This window comes from Paramormyrops kingsleyae, chromosome 1 (assembly GCF_048594095.1).
Source record: "Paramormyrops kingsleyae isolate MSU_618 chromosome 1, PKINGS_0.4, whole genome shotgun sequence".
NCBI lineage: Eukaryota > Metazoa > Chordata > Actinopteri > Osteoglossiformes > Mormyridae > Paramormyrops > Paramormyrops kingsleyae.
The window spans coordinates 68,181,053-68,199,304 of record NC_132797.1 but is presented as its reverse complement, the minus strand read 5'-3'; the positions used below and the strand labels follow the sequence as shown (position 1 = coordinate 68,199,304).

At 40.3% G+C, this 18,252-nt stretch overlaps 1 protein-coding gene across 2 annotated transcripts in view; it reads right to left on the bottom strand.

The window, feature by feature from the left end:
* fign (fidgetin) overlaps positions 1 to 17,579 on the bottom strand; it is a 39,144-nt gene extending 21,565 nt beyond the window's left edge. Inside the window, exon 1 of one of the 2 annotated variants that reach the window (XM_023819446.1) lies at positions 17,438 to 17,579. In XM_023819446.1, coding sequence (XP_023675214.1) covers positions 17,438 to 17,546 — 109 coding nt within the window. In that variant the 5' untranslated portion in view covers positions 17,547 to 17,579. Of the gene's footprint in view, positions 1 to 16,509; positions 16,780 to 17,437 lie in introns of those variants that run through there. The other variant, XM_023819522.2, reaches the window with a different exon arrangement.
* Positions 17,580 to 18,252: the final 673 nt, after the last annotated feature.

Below are 18,252 nucleotides of genomic sequence, written 5' to 3'. Positions count from 1 at the left end.
GAACTGCAACCTGGATACAAAACAGAAAATCCTTGGCTTGGCATCTGCCCAAGGGGTGTTTCCATTGCTAAATGTCTAGAAAATCCCAGTTACAGGTCTTTCAGTACGGAAACTGCACTGAATATTGCGTCACGTTCATTTAAACACACGGTAAATCTTCACTGAGCCCACCCCAATGCTGCTCTGGCTTGCTGGAAAATGGGAATTCTCTTTCTGTTTGTGGGGTGGGAGAGAGGAATGAAATGTCCAACTCAGGGAGGAAAAACTGCTTTCACTCTGCAGATAAAAATGGCCTGGTGTTGTTTACAGTATAGATGCTGTAGGAAGCATTGTGTTATGGGACTAGGAGGCAAACAACCAACAACGAATGCACTGGAAGCATTGGGTAACAAATGAGGGCCTTTTTGGTTAGAACAAAATAGCACAGTTATGGCAGCAATTATCAGTCAGCTACTGTTTCAATTGTAATTCCATTAAACATCTACATCATGGAAGCGTCAAAATACCCTAGCATACATTGCTAAATGGATACCGCTTTTGCCCCCCCAAAGGAAGCATGATCGCAAGTACTTAACACAAGGGAAATCTGCTTTCACAACGACAGCTACGACTTAAAATGATTAACTGGCGACAGCAAGTCAAGAAAAAAAACTAAAAAAAAAAAAACTTATGTTACCGCCGCAAGCTGCCGTTTAAGGAGGAAGTGTCATGTTAACGCTTCTGGCACTTCTGGAAACACTAAAACACATTTTTGAACATGGGACAGATGAAATAAGAGGAAGAGATTACCGGAATCACTTAACCCAATAAACCACACATGACACGTCTATAGAGCACAGTTATAAAAACGGCATGCTTGTACATGAACAGGAAAAGTATATTGTTGAATCGGAATATCAAGATTTCAGTAAAAACTTTTGGATTTTTTAACCATGGCTTAGCACTTTCTGGTTTCTTCATGAGTTACACATGAAAAGGTTTTATTTAGCTTGCCAATCACTGCAATTTTTGCAACCTTTCCTGCCTTTTCTGAGTGAGTACAAAGAAATCCTTCCTTTTTCTTGCAGAATGGGTGTTACCCAGGTGTCCAGTCATCTGTCACCAGTTTGCATACAGACGGTGACACTTCTGCTCAGTGGCAAGTTACTGTCACTGGGTGGCCAGCAGCTGAGGTCCGCTGGGTACAGCATGGGTCCCCCCCCCCCTGCACAGGTAGCCCATGGGAAGGCCATTAGGACTGCCGCTGACAGACTGACAGCCGTGCACAGTCTGCTGGGGGCACAATGTTCCAACCCCCCCATATCACTCATGAAAACGCCTCTTCCCAAGGTAGAGGTTTTTCCAGATACACCCCCGACTTACTCCACACGTCTGACTCGCGTTACTCTGATATTGAACCTCAACAGAAACTTACCACTTAGAAGTTGGGGAAAAAAGAAATTACATTTTTGCAAACCTGCTATTTTTGTAATGAAAATATAATGTGTTTCAAGGGTACCACAGCAGCAAAATGCAGAATGAGCTTAAAATTGATATTTTATGTTTCTTACAATTAATTACAGTTTTTGAGACATTGAGAGCAGATCTTTTGAATAATAAGCAATGAAAACATATATTAAGATTCTGAAAAAGTGGGTCGGCTGCCTTTTAACGGACTGCGGCAGCCACGTCTCATGACGACGTTACATTATTGATAAACCTTTCCTTTTTGCAAATTAGCAGGTCTGTCATGCACTAAGGGGTCAGGAGGTATACTCCGCGTATGGCAATGAACTCGGAACTTTCCAGAAAAGTCCGCCACTGATGCCACCCTCCACCTTGATGTCTGCTTGTCAGCCTTCAGGAACTGAATTTAAGACCTCCCTCCCCAACTTAAAAAAAAAAAGATTTGAAAGTGAAATTAAACCAAATGGATTTACAAAATGCATCATTAATGAATAGGAACTCTCCTCGGAGTGGCTCACTCACTCCAGCAGGTCCAATTCCGCTTTGCTTGGTTTCATGTTGCATCGGAGGACAAGATCGATGCCATTTGTCTAACACACAGGAGGAATGGAATCTATTCGCCGCTTTTATTGAGTAATTAAACACCCATTACTGTCCCAGGCAGCAAAACAATAAATTTGATAAGTCATTCAGAGGGAAATACTGTGGCGGTCAGTCACTATTCCCAGGCTGCTTGAAATAAAAAAAGAAGAAGGAAAAAAAAAACTTCAATGACATTATGCAAAGCAAAATGTAATATAAAGAGAGGTCATTAAAGGTTTTAAGGTCCCCAGGTAGCCAGTGCTTTATATTTTTATGTAACCGTTTTAGGCCTTTTTTGCAGTTTATATAGTTAAAGGTTTGCCACTTTCGAAAGCCTAAACTGTATCCCAAATAATGTAACCCAGTTCCCTTTCTACACTTCACATTTTTTACACACAGGTACACACATGCACATGCATATATAATTTTCTGTAGCAAGCCAGAACCTTTGGGAAATATATATCTTAACTGCTTCAATACAGATCATTCCTCAGCTCAAGATGTACCTTTGAACTAATTAATGGGAGGGAAAAATCATACTTTCATCTGGCCTATTTCTACCTTACACATACTGCATATGCATTCTCAATTTAGATCTGGGGCTATATGGATTATCTATATACACGTGGTGCTCACAGTTCAATTTATTACGATACAATACTGCTGCCAATAAAATGTGCAAATGAGTACACTTGTGCATCTGACCCATTACCGTAAAAGTTTTTTCTCCCCCCCCCCCCCATTCCTTTAAGGTCACTGTGGATCCCCCCCCCCCCCCCCCCATGGAGACTCATGCAGTTTTCTGGATTTCTCTCACAGCAGGAAGAGAGAACGATGATGAAAACAGGGAACAGGACGTAGAAATGTACAGCGTTCATCATGGAAGATGAGAGCATGTAGGAATCTGAAACGCCACAGCATGAAATGAGACCATGGCATCGGTAACGCTGAAGGTGTCATGATCAACACTTAAGCGATCGGAAGCCAGGGGTGAGTCATTCGCTTCACAGATCGCCACTGAGAGATGATGCGAGACCGATCTGTTTAAGAAGTAGCCTCTCTGCTTCCTCAGTCTCACAGCCAAACGGCATCTGACCATCACAGTCCAAACGATAAGCCCTGCTGGATTCTGGAAAGACGTTCTAGAACCTTCCTGCATTATATGCACCAACTTAATGCCCTGATAACCAGCAAAAAAAAAAAGGCACACTCAGCGAAAGTTCGGTAAATCACCCATGTACTCAGGAACAAGTCTAAAATAAAAAATAATCTCTGATGTATATGAGCCATCATTCACGTCCAATAAATAGTATAAAAATAGTTATGGTGTCTGCCGACTATGACATATATATAGACTGATGATAACCAATGCATTGTTAATGGCACCTTTTACTGAATGATCTCATTTGATTTACAGCTTATTTTATTGAGGCGTCTTAATCTCTGTGAAAGGCACTGTTCATGGATACTATTCTAAAGCCAATTAATAAACAATTCTTAAGCAGTGATGGTGAATCAATCAGTCCTGCATCTGCTGCAAAACTAGGAAACTAACTAGACTTTTGATTAAAAAAAAAATTCACTTGTCATGTACTGTATCATTTGCTTCTGTCAGCGGAAATAAACATGAGGGAACAAAAACGGGAAAAGAATTACTGTCCTAAACAAAAGTAACATCAGTCACTATTGAAGTGGTTCTTGGTCTTTCTGGAGTCTTTTGCCAGTTTGTAGAAGAATATAGTATAAATTTTCCTTTCAGCAGTGAAAAGCTAAATATTTCCTTATTAATAAACAGTTCCTTCTGTAGTCAGAATAAGTCTAAATTTATCACCTACGTTTAATTCCTGACAAAGCAGACTGGTTTATTTTGTTGTTAACTTGGTTGTACACTGGATATCAAGGACTACAGTGCCTGCTAGCTGTTGTTCAAGAATTTAAATTTAATTTCTATTTTACTCTTCGGTCAAACGCAGTAAGGTAACTGTGAATCGGTATACCTTCCCACCGTTCTCTCTAAAATTAGGAAAGAACATGGAACAGCCCCCCCCCATTCCATATTTATACAAAAAGCATTCAAATGGGGTGAAAGTTATTCTGGAGGTTAGTAGGTGAAATAGTTAGGCCTGAGCAGAACTAGTGAAATGAGGCAAGCTCCCCACCAATAACCAAAATGCGCAGGTAGAACACTAGAACTATGCTAGAACAAGTAACTCAACCACTAATAAGAAGCAACTGATCTTTGCTGCCCTATGATGGAAGGCAAATGTAGAAAAAGGTAACAAAATGATTAATTAGGGAACGAGTGCTACATTAGAAGAAGTGAGTAAAATATTTTAACGACAGAATTTGACAGAAGAATTAATGTATGAAACTTGAGGTTTTGATCGATTTCGGCCTTAGCAAATGCTCCCCAAGATGTAGATGTCCACTAGGAGTTAGCGCTGCCCACTGGCTGTTCGCTAACAATGTTGGGTTTCAGAGAGTCTACCCCTGGCAGCTGGCAGAAAGCTCGCTGTATTAAAGGATGCGTATCAGTCGTTAAATGTGCTCTCCTAGGCTGGCTGTTTGCCCCTTTGGTCTTTAAGCTGTTTTCTCGAAGCAATGATATTTCTATTATTACAACATCAATAGAGTTATTTGTTGCCTACAGTGTTTGGGACATTTTGGAGGGTGGGGGGGGGCTGCAATCAAAAGATACAATCTGCTGCTCTCTTTTTCAGCGAGACTGGTGTTCGAATGAGATGAATATCAGCAAACATCCTTCCCTGCTGCCACTTATGAATCACTTCCATTGAGGATGAAAGGTACACGGCGTTCTGTGAGCGACTTGTGGCTCCGCCAAAAGCCGCTCTCTCCACTGGGCCTCTGCTGTGCCACACTGACCGGACAACATTCTGCGTTCCACAGCCAACATATTACTGATGGCAATTTGCAAATAAAATTAAAGCCAAATTATCATTATTAGTACAGATAGCAGCAATACCAAAAATGACCAGGGCAATCCACATGGACGACCCTAGCTTACTGCTAACTGCTTCAATACTTACTCACAAACACAACAAACAACAACAATAAATACTACAAGATGATATTTTCAATTTATTGAAAATGATTTCTTTCCAAAGGTGCTTTTCTTACATACTGTAATATCATCAACAACGTATTGACTGCTATAATGATTTTTTTCTAAATTTAAAGAGGGTCAGATAAATCAAGTTGTGATAAACTGAGCCTTAGGGGGAAAAAAGGGAAGGGTTTTTGAGTTTAGAACATTGAAGTTGCATCCTTTGGGATAAAATTACAAGCGAGGCAAATATGTCCATGAATTTCAGTATTAGAGATTTACAGGCAAATTAAGAGCTGAGCAGAACATGTGACTGGTGGTTCTGTGCCAGTTATTTCGGAGAACATCACAGAAAACATCCCTGCAGTGGCATGAAGATAATGAACATAAAAGTGGCGATAAACCTTGCAAAGCTTTGGAATTTTCAGGACATGTAATAATAATGGAATACTAATAAACCTCCATTTTAAATTACTCTAATTCCATGTGGACACCTGCTCTTGCCATCAAATAGGCCACACACAAAACAAGCACATATAAGGCAATTCATGATCAGTGCCAAATTCAGTCCGACGCCCTTAACATTCAAATATAGATCAAAAGTGCAGAGCATGGAGAATGGAAAAGGAAAAAAAAATACATAAAACATAGCTTGCGGATTGAGGGTATATATTACAATATATATTCCAATTTATAATACAATTCAGCCTTTTTCTTATAAGCATTTGTTACACATACAGAGTAGTATCTCAGGGAATTTGAAATGAGGGTTATCTGTCCCTAAAATTGCCTTTAAAAGTGTTACGTTTTAAATGACACTGAAAAATTACAAATCTCAGAGTCAAGACAAATATCAGTTGCACAGGAAAAAAAAATGACACTAGGATATACCTAATTAAAGTGGCCCCTTCAGGCTCAATTTAAATGAAATTGATTATACCTTTTGTGTACAAAATAGGGTCAGCTTTAACAGTTATTTTCTTGTGCATGTATGTGGGTGGAGTGGAAATTTGCTGAAAGACCCCAAAAACATAAAATCTATCCCTAATCCCCCAGGGAATGTTAATTAGAATTCAGTTTTGCTGAACTGAAAAGAAAAAAAAATACAAAATACAAGATATTCATCAAGTAGCATTACAAGATAATTGCCTCTCAAACACAGGCTACTGTTTAGGTTTCATTTTTCTTCCCCATGACAGCCTCATAAAAAGTCCCTCACAACGTGTTTGCTTTCGTCTCCTAAGTGCTTTAGAGACATTCTGAACATCTGAAAAATACCGCATGCAACAAAAAACGTACTTGTTACTCGATTTAAGATCCTAGCTGTACTCTTATAACACAAAAAAAAGTCACATTTGCCTCACTCGCAAAACACTGCTATTCACAAATGGCCCTTTGTTTGAAAGTATTTATCATTGTTGAAGCAACAATATGCCAGCTCGCTAATTCTCCTTTAACGTCAATGGTCCATTCAGCCTTCTCAATGAGCTCTGTTGCCCACACTCCTTTTTTCATATTAAAAACAATTTTCAGCATGACTTTCTTGGCAGCCTCCCCATAAGTAACAAAAGAGGCTGGCGAGTGGGCAGAAGAGGGAAAAAAAAAAACTCTTTTGTCACCCTCATTGACAGTTTCTGCGGTGCAAGTTTCTAGATCCATGTGTAAATTCCCAAAGTGCTGCTCTACCAACTAGGCAAGCAATTAAAACATTCTGGTCTACCTGGCAAACAGGAGACATTTTTCAAACAGTACATGAAATACATCATAATAATTCACATTAAATAGAGGCCTCTCAGTGATGCATCACAAAACTGTTACATACAGTTTTAACTAGCAATGAAATGAAATTCCTTGAACAGTGAACACGTCCCTAGTTGACCATCACAGCGTTTTCCAAATAAGCGAATTTTAGCAAACGTGCCCCCCCGCCCAGCTCCCCCATAACTGAGATGCACTATGTACTCCAGCCTATACAAACTTCACTCTAGAAAACAATCTCCAAAAATCAGGCCTCCTCCTGATTCACTACCATTCTCTAATCTGCAGGAATGAACTACATTTTAACAGGTTCAGATGTACGTTTAAGAAAACTGATACAAAAAGGTTTCCTTCGTTTTTCCACTTTTTATATGGGGCAGACTAAGATTTGCATTAATAATAGGTAAATTTTGTAAAGAATATTGAGACAGGATAAATGAGAGCAGGATAAATAAAGACTGTAACCTTCACCCGGCTTACATATGAGTGATTAACTTTGGGAGCCATGCATGTAGAAGTTTGCACACGCTTACTAATTTAATTACTTAAGCAAGATGAAAACACATCATAGGGAAAAAAAAAGGTCCAGTTTGTCTTATAAGAAGATCTATTCAACTTTATGGGTCATGAATGGAGTCCACACTTCAGTGAATTACGTGGGTTATCGAGAACTCTGGGCGTAATTACTGAAGAACAAGCAATTTGAAGTTTCCGAAGCATCGTCTAACGTAAATGCCTCCTAGGAATTCGAGCATCATTGCTGCTTTTCCATGAAACACGACTCAAAGGGCACTCATTTCAGACGCCAGCAGAATTCATTTTATATTATGGTATGGATAAAAACCAATTAAGGGCTACAGCTTAGATTTTTTCCCCTTTAACAACATTTTCATTTCATTTATCAACCTTTGTTGGCAAAGAACCATCCAACAACCCCCAGTAACTCAAATATTAAATATATTAAAATTAACATTAATCATTTTTTTCTGATGCTCTACATTCTATATTTTTGAGAAATGTGTTGAAGATATTAGTGTGTAACATGGTCATTTCAGTGCTCTGAATGCTAGCAGAGGAGAAACACACACAGTCTGAAACACTTGCTTCGTTAAAGGCGAGATGCAATTACCGTGTTACGTTCTCTCGTTAGCAGTGGCTCCAAATCCTCCAGCTGATGACCAAAGCAACAGCAGGCCTCCTCACCGCATCCTTGCAGACCACCTCCACCACTCGCTGTGCCCGGTTCCCCCCATCCCCACCCCCCGTCCTGCAATAAGCTCACACAACCGCTTATTCCCGACGCCTTAAAACCTCCATGCCAGTTTAGCAAAGCGTCCTCCTTGCTTCCTCCCTCCCCTACAGGCCACGGACTGAAATTCTCCTGGCTACCTGAAGTGCTTCATGTCGATCTCTGGCAAGCAGCCAGGGCCGTCAACTGCGGGAGCACGGCGGCGGACGAGGAAAACGCCGGGGATTTATCGAGGAGCACTGACACTGTGAATCTCATACGACTGTCCCGCTAATTAAGACCCAAACTTCTTTTATGTGATCTTTGGTAGTACATCAAAATAATATCAATTTGAGTCAATTAGGCACAGAACACAATGACTCAACGCATTGTTCCAGAAAGATTTAAACGAAAGAGGGGAGAAAAAAAAAAAATCAAATGAGCGTTTTCACAGCTTTCATATTCAACAAATGAAAGCAAGCTGTCTTGCATATCAATGTACAATTTTACCCAGACACTAATTTCAATATTTTAATTAGAAGAGTAAGGTCTCGTTTGCCAATAAAACATACCAGTTAAGTAGTATTCATTTATAGGGATCTTAAGCAGCAGTATTTTCTCCGGCAAAAGCGGGACTTAAAAGGTCTTGAGCATATTTAACCTCTTCAGTCCCATCGCGTGTTGAAATCTGTTAATAGCTGAAAAAATTCTGAGGACTAGCTCTGTAAAGGCCACTAAAAAGAGCATGTACACTGTGTGCTTTCTGTTTAAAATTCAGAATTTACTGTGCACAGCGGGGGGGAAGGGGGTGAATTAAGGATTTGATTTGATTAAAACTAGAGGAACTGCATTAAAAAAAGAGCATTAAAAAGAGTATCTATGAAAAAAACTTGAACATGAAAGCTTTTCCTTTTTTTTAATTACTTTATTAACACTCACGTGAGACAAGCCACTGAGCAGAAAATTGGAACGAGTCCCAAAAGTATGACAGGCCAGAAGGCCTCTGGCCCCCACCCCCCACGGCCCCACATCACCACCATTTTTCTCCCCACATCACATCTGACCAATAACAGGATTGCATCAGGCCTGGGACACATCGGCACGGAGATCACCACCTTTCAAACCCATGCATCACTCCACTCGGGATAAAAACACATTTTTAAAAGATGGCACCGTTCATGACGGACCACTCACACGGCTCACAGAGACCTGCACTCGGCAGAGTAGGAACCACCCGGGGGGGGGGGGGGGGGGAAGACATATGAAAGAACCACTGATTTGTTACACAAACACAGTTTAGCTATATTAACAGAAAATACTGCTTCCCACAACAAAGCTACCAGCTGAGTTTGGTGCTCAAATTTTACTCCAGGTCTAGTGTACAAAAGCGAATATTTAATCTGACACACTTTTATGCTCTTTGGAATGACATGTAATAATTATATAGTTTACGCCCCATGTTTTGCATAAACAGTAACCAGAATTCCAGGGTTTGCAAATTACCAGAGTAAAGAAATCACATCGTACAGCCCTGCTTCTTAAAGCAATGACAGTCAGGATGACTCGCGCATCCTTGCTAATGTAAGCCTGCATATGGGATTTTATATTTTAGCCACAACAATGTGCATATCCTTGATTTACCTTCTGGACCCCACAACTTCACGTCTTCGGGTGCCAGGTAGATGTACATTATGTCTGCTGGCCTCAGAACAGCCTAATTCCAGGCCGCTGGACAAACGTTTCCTACCGCATTTCACAAGAGCTACAGAGAGTGTGAAAAAAAGCAATCACCCACGAGGACCTCGGAGAGAACCCTTTAATGAACTCAAAATATGTAAATAAAATGAAACTGCTGCATCTGAAGCATGGCTGTCTGGGAAAGAAGAATGACAAAACAAACAACAAAAAAAAACAACAAAAAATCTGTCTTTCAGACTGGCATTGGTATACTGTGTGGGCAACATGGATCACTGGATCCCTTTGAACCAAAGAGGAAAAATATCCTATCACAACAGCCATTAGGAATCAAAAGTTACAGTACCTAATTAAAATGTAAACAGCGTAATGAAGACATCTGTGTTTCACGCAAACGCCTCTTTCCGTGCCACTTGGGGTATGCTAATTACTGAAGCAAATCTATGAACGCACGAGAATCCCATACAAGCCCAGATTAAAGGCATTACTGCTAAACCTAGTTCTGTACACTGGGGGATCGCCTCTTCTCTCAAATTCCCAGTAGACACCAGTCTACCTAAACTCCTTAATAGCATAGATACAGTCAGAGAGACAGAACAAAACCAACAGTTTGTGGCTTGGAAACACAAGGAGGGGAGGGGGGGGTTGTTTATTGAAATTATTGAAATTGCAAGCTGAATATGACAGAGAAGGTCTGAGCAATCTAGCAACATACTGGAAGAAACAGCCAATAATTTACATTATGGATCCAGCCACCAGAAAACATTAAAATACAGAACAATATAGGACTACACAAGAAAATAAATGTAAAGGTGTTAAGAAATTCACTTTATATTTGGGTCATGCACACTATATATTTTTTTTATGCACATAAAAAATCATTCATGTAGTAAAATGTCAGGTTTATGGGTGAAAAAGCATTGTTAGTTTTTTATGAACTTTAACAAACATAGTTAGATTTTTTTATTCAGGCCTAATCAGATTGGAATGGAAAATAATTTCTAGCAAACAGGATGATAGGTCCTTAATCAACCTTTTGAGTCATAAATTTCACCTTGATGTGATGCTTGTGAAAGCAACCCATACATGACTAAGACAGTATGTAAGTATATATATATGTATTTGAGCATATAAAGTAATCAGCGTTTCATATCAAGAATAAGTTCATATGGACAGTAATCAGGCATGATTAAAGAGTAGAAATGTTTATGTGCTAAAGCATTGCTGATTGCTAAAAGGTCTCACGCACACACACACACACACACACACAAACAGTTAACCCTGCAAACACCACAAAACAGTGGTCATAGTTGTGTCTTCTCCAGACACAGAACTATACCTATTTTGCTAACCAAAGTTAAGCAGGGGGACCCAAATTCCACCCCATCCCCCAAAAGGAGGACAGCAACACGTGAATAGGTAGCATCTTGCACACAAAAACAAACACATGCATAAAAAAAATCTCTATACAATACACTGTCAATCAGAAAAGGGAGGGGGGTCTGTCTAAGGCAGACAGTTTCTGCGTCTAAATGAGATGGTGTGTTGTGGGGTGGGGGGGGGATGGGGGAGATGTCAAGGATTCACGGTCCTTCATCTTTGCAGTAGAGCAAACACGTCTCTCAGTATAGCAACAGACAGCTGCTTCCAGTTTCTAATACGCTCCAACTTAGATCACTGAAAGAATTGTCAGTGCGCAGGGAAACACACAAAGATAACACAGGCAACTGGCATGAGGGAAGGGAGAGACTAAAGAGAGGGAGAGAGAGAGAGACGAGGGGGGGACAGAGCTCAGATGAAATGGGATTTGTTCTATTTCCATGAGTCTGGCTCCCATGGGGTCTCCCTGGCTGTTCAGATGGAAACCACAAAAGACAACACTTAACATATTTGCTTAAAGATGACAACCTCACGTCTGTTTCATGTGAGCCGCCACCTCGCCAGGGCCGGAGATATGAGGAGAGATAACGTTCATTACTGGCGCTGACAAATGCCGCCACCCGGGCGTCTTGATCGCTCCATCCGTTTAAGCGGGCCCGGCGATCCCCCCACGAGGGCACGCTCGCGGGGGCAACTTAAGTTAGCCGCAAGATCTTCTTTTAATGGTCAACATTACGACGTGATAAATATCATCAGTCTAATGTATTCACATAATCCTGGCGGGAAATCGCACTAACCCCCCCACCCCTCCCTCCCTCCCCGGGCACTCCCCCCACCCGCAAGCCAACGGAATCTTCATTCCAGTATCCCTCCGTCGCCATGTGGATAAAACGGCCGCTTGCGGATCGGCGTCGTTTGCCGCCTTTCGTCAGGTGACGTGCCCTAGGGCCAAAAGCGATAACTACTCAAGGCTAGTCGACGTTATCATTTTCCTCCTCATTATCCCTTCGTCAGGAGCTATTAAAGCACGGAGCAGGATTAAGATAAATATGGCAGTACGGCCACAATGGATAGCTACGCGTACCACCGTCAATTAGTCAGAGCAAGTTCCGACAAAAGACACGCATATGCAAACGCAGTGATGAGATCTTAATGTACAATTATTAGCTCCAAACAGGCCGTAAGTTCCTGAAACTCCCCATGCTGCCCCCCCCCCCCCCCCAACCCAACCTTAATATCACAGCAGGAGAGGCACTATATACAGCATGCTATGTAGGCCACTAACCATTGCAAGTACCGCTGCTTCACAAGCTAATCATTTACCAAACGACACATTAACATACCAACACAGGTATTCTGGAAAAAACCCTGCAGAAATGCAGATGCTATTTGTACATCTCAAAACCTTGAGCCATGTTTGACATCCTGCACATAATTTGAAAAACCCCATAATAATATTACAAGCACCTGAGCTACTGGCATCTTTTAATCTTGCGCTTACATAATCCTGGTTTGACTGCGATATTTGGATGTATAAACCACCCCCCCAGGCCTAGACTGAAACAAAAATAACAGGTTATTGACATCTGTCGAGCTGTTCCTCTCCTGTTCCTGTGTGGCCTTTTAAATTAAAATAATGTACAAGTAATTCACACACGTGCTGTGTAATGCGTAAACACCAAGACAGTTAATACATTGAATTTTAAGGTATTTGCCTCACCAACAAAAACAAAAAAACAACAGGCACACATAGTCAGCAACATGATCATTCGGGATTCATAGTCCAGACAATTTGCTCACGCCAGGACTCACTGACACTGAAAGTCAAAGCCCCATCCAGCCTTACAAACATACCAGTAAAATCTAATCTACACCTTTGTGAGGCTTCACAGACTCTTGGATGTTTCTGAAAATACTTGCTTACATGCGTTGTAACTGCTACCCAAATTCTAGAAGGTTCAACTAAAATTATATTGGTATATGGTTTAAATAATTTTTGACCCTTAAACTTCTCTAAAAATGGACACCAGGCCATTATAAACACAGAGGAAACCTGCTACACCAGCTGCACATTGCAACCTTAAAAGAGGATTTCTTTATAAGGCAAAGTATGGACGGGAAAAGCAGTCTCAGTTCAGTTGGCATTGTATGTTCCCTGTTGCACTGTTAATGGTGTGTGTGTGTGTGTGTGTGAGAGAGAGAGAGAGAGAGAGAGAGAGTGAGAGAGAGAGAGAGCCAACAGTGAAATGCTATGGTAGCATATGGGTCCCTTTCAGGCAAAATACCAATAATATTTTACCTGGAGTTGTAAAGATCAATAAAATGTATATTTTTTTAAGTATCTAAAAATGAACATGACACAAAGAATAACTGCAAAAATTTCTGAATTCTCTTTATATACATATACATGGAGCAAAAATCACCTGTCGGAGAAAATGGTGTATTTGAAAGTATATCAAGACTATCAAAATAAACTTCCCGACTGAGTTGTCTCTTTTCCACGCTCCCCTGCGCAAATAAGCTCACAAAACATCTAGTGGAGTGAGGGAGGTAGAAAAAATTACATGGGGGGGGGGAGGGGGGTCAATGTCCATCAACAAGCCACAATCACATCTGAACCCGGCACCGTGGAGTTACCTGTCCAGCTCTGGTGACCAAAGTCAGCACCATACGGCGAGGAGCAAACTGACACTCAAATGTGTGCATGTCTGCAAGTCAACTCAGGTCAGAAATGAAGATTTTAGCCCCGCGTGTCATGCAGTGTCATTTTTTTTTTGTTTGTTTGGGGGTGGGATAATTAATTAATTGACTTCTAAAGAGTTGTCCTGAAGTCCAGCATTTGCCCTTAAAAACGAAGGCACATGGTTCTGAAAAGAAATCAATTACCAAAAATACAAAATGACTCCAACTGTACAACCCACAAGCCGCTCAACAGAAAAAAAATTAAGTTTGATTCATGCTTATTGTACACTGTCGCGTGACAGTTACCACATGCTTAATAAAGCCTCTTTTATATGCATAATTCACATTAATATTCAGGCAAGTCTGAATGGTGTGTGTGTGTGTGTGTGTGGTTTTGTTTTTTAATATATCAGGCCAATCCAGCTGTCATAGTTATGTCCCTTGTATGCCTGGTTTGAAAGACTTGATACTAGACCAAGTACCTGACAATCCTGAACTGTATGGCAACTACGTTTTTTACTTGTCAAGAAGTGCGGTAAAGTAATAAGGAAATTTATCATGCGTGGAAAGTGACTGTGAGAAATAACGACCACAAGACGACACCTTCTCCTTCCCCTCTGAACAACACCCTCGTTAATAATAGATATTAAATACAAAAACTGTAACCAATACAATAACAGTAGGAAAAGACCAAGGAAATTGCAATTTTGCCCCTGGCTTTCAATAATTTAAATGTTTCCCTCTAACTCTTTAACTCAGCACTGTTGGTTTCAGCAGATGGGCCAGAAACCCAAAGGCTCATGTCTGTTCATTTTTCTGTTAGAAAACAAAAAAAAATCAATGCTATGTTAATAAAAACAAGACAAATCCAAATCCACAAGAAATCCAAACGGCTAAGACGAGCACTGAATTTAGTTTACAATTAAAAAATGCATGTACAGTGCTCATATCCACAGGCTATATGTTTAATATATCCCTAAATCGCATAATATTATCACGCCACACAATTTATTATATGTCATAAAAACAGTAACCCACCATCTGCATCAATATGTTGAGTTACATTTTGTATGGTGGACAAAAAGTATTATAAAATATTATAATTATCAAGACCAAATCCTTTTCTATGGCACGGTGAAATTTTACCATATGACTGCAATAAACGCCAACCCTTATCTATTTTATAAAGCAATATATGTTTTACTTACTATCAGGACTGACTAATTTAGGTGACCTATCCAACATTTCCAACCTGCAGCTTCGCATGACAGAGCTCAGGATAGTTTGATTAACCAAAAGAAAACAGCACACATACTAAAGAGCAAATGTGTGGAAATTAGATCCAGGGCTTAAAATAAACACTGTTGTCCGAGTGGGATTTTTACAAGGCAATAGCACTTTCTTGACGGTGTTAGGGTCCTCCACATGTGACTGGCATGTGGAATTTATTAACACGTCTCCTACGGCGAATAAAGGGGAAGACATAAAATTATTCAATTGATACGGCTACTCTTTACTGGTATCAACGCGTCGTGAACTTTTTGTATTTGCTTTCAAGAAAACCGCACGAAGCAAAACAAGCAATGCAAATATACAGTACGAAGAAAGGAGGAATATCAGTGCTATTTATGAATCACTTTCCCGGTATCTTAATGTTGATATCAAACTCCGCGATAAGATAATAATGAATAAAATTCATTAAAAGACAGCAAAACAAAGCTTCAAAGTCATGCATCCACTGAATATCTCTTTATCGTATATTCTGCTACATGTCTCCTCCATCTAACACCATTATTTTTTTCCCCTGCATTTCTGGTCTTAATGAGTACCAGGCAGACGAAAAACAAATCTCCATCAAATATCCAGTTCGGAGGAGTCCCGTCCCGGCCCCGATTTAAAATGTATAAATGCGGTATGCCGCTCATCAGAAGCAAGCGGACCAATCTGCTCGGAATATATATTAGCGCTTTAACATGTGGACGGGGAAATCTCCCATCTGGTAATCACATCCCCTAGCAAAGCAGCCCCGAGCTCTCATCCCCAAAACATATCTGCTGTTAAATTATGTGCATCTAAAACAAACATCTATACAAAAGGGCCCGTTTGATTTCAGCGGATCTACACGCGAGAAATGCCATCAAAACCAGTATTTATTATTTGTTTTTCCAAGACGGAAGCGGTTCTGGATTCACACGGGGAACACTATTGTAGCGTAACTGATTACTATAACCTGCCAACTATTTTAATTCAAATCAATTTTTCTATCATCATAACAGACATTTTAAAAATCCATATTGCTATAAATAAAAATAAACAAAAATTTAAAAACGTGCAAACTGGTACGTGTTGTAAATGAAATTTAACATCCATATACCGAATCACTGAAATCTCAGATTGAAATCGCATGCATAATTCGAACGATGACATCTACACTAAATACAGCATGTCACAATCCCAAACCCCAAACACACATCAAATGGAAAATGTATGACACACAGATACACACGAGCAACGAGCAGACATGCAAGTATTTCCTAACAAATCCCCCCTCCCCGATATTTACTAGAAAAACATTAAACACAACTGACACACAAGTACAACAACATTGCAAACTATGTAGTATAAATATCATTCTAGCCCGGCGTGAATGAGGTAGATCTCAAAATTGACATACCATATACACTGGTGCTACTGAGCATTTCTTGCTGCAATAACAGAAAAAAGGGAAGAAAAAAAGCTGAATCGGAATTTTCACAAGGCGGAATTCCAAAGGTTGCTTTTCATTAGAGCCACTTTTCCTCTCCGCTATCGGATTTCACTGCCTTGAAAAACGTGGGCCCTTTTCGTCAGGTATTCATTTAACCTACATGCATATAATTAAGGCAAAGCAACACCAACAAAAGCTCTCTTGGATAACAACTGAAGAAAGAACGGGGGGAGAGAAGAGAGGAAAAAAACACACACACACATGACCACGAATACAAGTCCATGTCAATTTTACTCGAAACTGCCGTAGGGTGCAGGGATAAAAAAAAAACGAGATCTGAGTGCTGTCGGTGCCATTGAAACACACATTTTAGCAGCTCTCTGAGGACACGAATATACGCACCATGCTGTCCCCTTCTACTTTAAAAATAGATATGTCTGCAGTTGCCCCCACACTGAGAACAGTGACATTGTATTTATTTACCAGATTTATCTATGCAGTGATCGCGTCAACTTTTTACACCCCCCAAACAAAGATCACATAAATTAACTTCCACTCTGGAAAAAAAAGTTACTTTAAAACAACCCCAAACCCCACCCCACTCTCACTTTCTCATTAAACAGCTAACACATGGATCCTAAAGGAAATACGCATGAGATTTTTTAACCACATACGAGCCTAAATATAATACTTTCCAAGCACTAACCCAAGTCTGGAAAGAAATAAACGCCCCAAGATTGACGCGTAAAATTATACTGCGAATTGAAATATTGGATGATGCACAGTGAGGCCAATTGATGTATTAAAAACATAGCGGTCGCTCTTCCGTGGAGCAGCTCCGGTATTTATTTTTTAATTACACTGATCTCGGATGCGCTCCTGCAAAACCACTTACCTGTATTTTGTGACAGGGCAGCCTCTCGGGTTAGGGTAACATCGATCCGATGTGTTTGCTGATGAATGGTTATTCGGGTTAAAGGAGGATGCTTGCCATTTGAAACCATTCCAAGTTAGTGAAGGGAAGACTGAGCACAGCCTCTGCCATGTTGGAATTTCAAACCCAAAACAGCTGCTCCGGAGGAGCCAGCGTGCCTCCGACTGCGCATGCGCACTGGCAGAAAGAGCGAAATTCAAATCACCCGCACCTCCGTACGAATCGCGATCAGAATCAGAATCGCAATTAGAATAAGAATCGGAATGCTCACACGCACCTTGAATTTGTCTGCGGTTGTCAATGGTTCTCATATATGCTATAGATAAATATGCAGAAGACGAGACAAACAGTCCATTTGATATATGCAACGTGCTTGTATACATCTCTGCCTGTTACTAATGGGTACTGGTTTAGGTCTACTAGGGCAAGTGGTCGTTGTTGCCAAAAACTAGGCAAAGTTTTCTCGTATTTTCCTTGAATTGCAAAAAGGGGAAGTAGGCAATTTTCTTAGGATGAATTTTAGATATGACAATGATTTATCCCCCTCCAGTTTGGTTTTGTGTCTTTATTTAAGTTACACACTTTTTATTTTTATTACTATTATTTTCATTGATTATAGCCCCACATTTTACGTGCCTAATAGGAAGAATCAAGCCTTTAATGTCAAAGTCAGAAATGTTCGAAATTAGAAGTTAGAGATGTCGAAACTTGAAGGCTATTTTGCATATGTCTTAGGGGGTACATTTTCTATTAATTAGCGGTTTAATTGGCAGAAC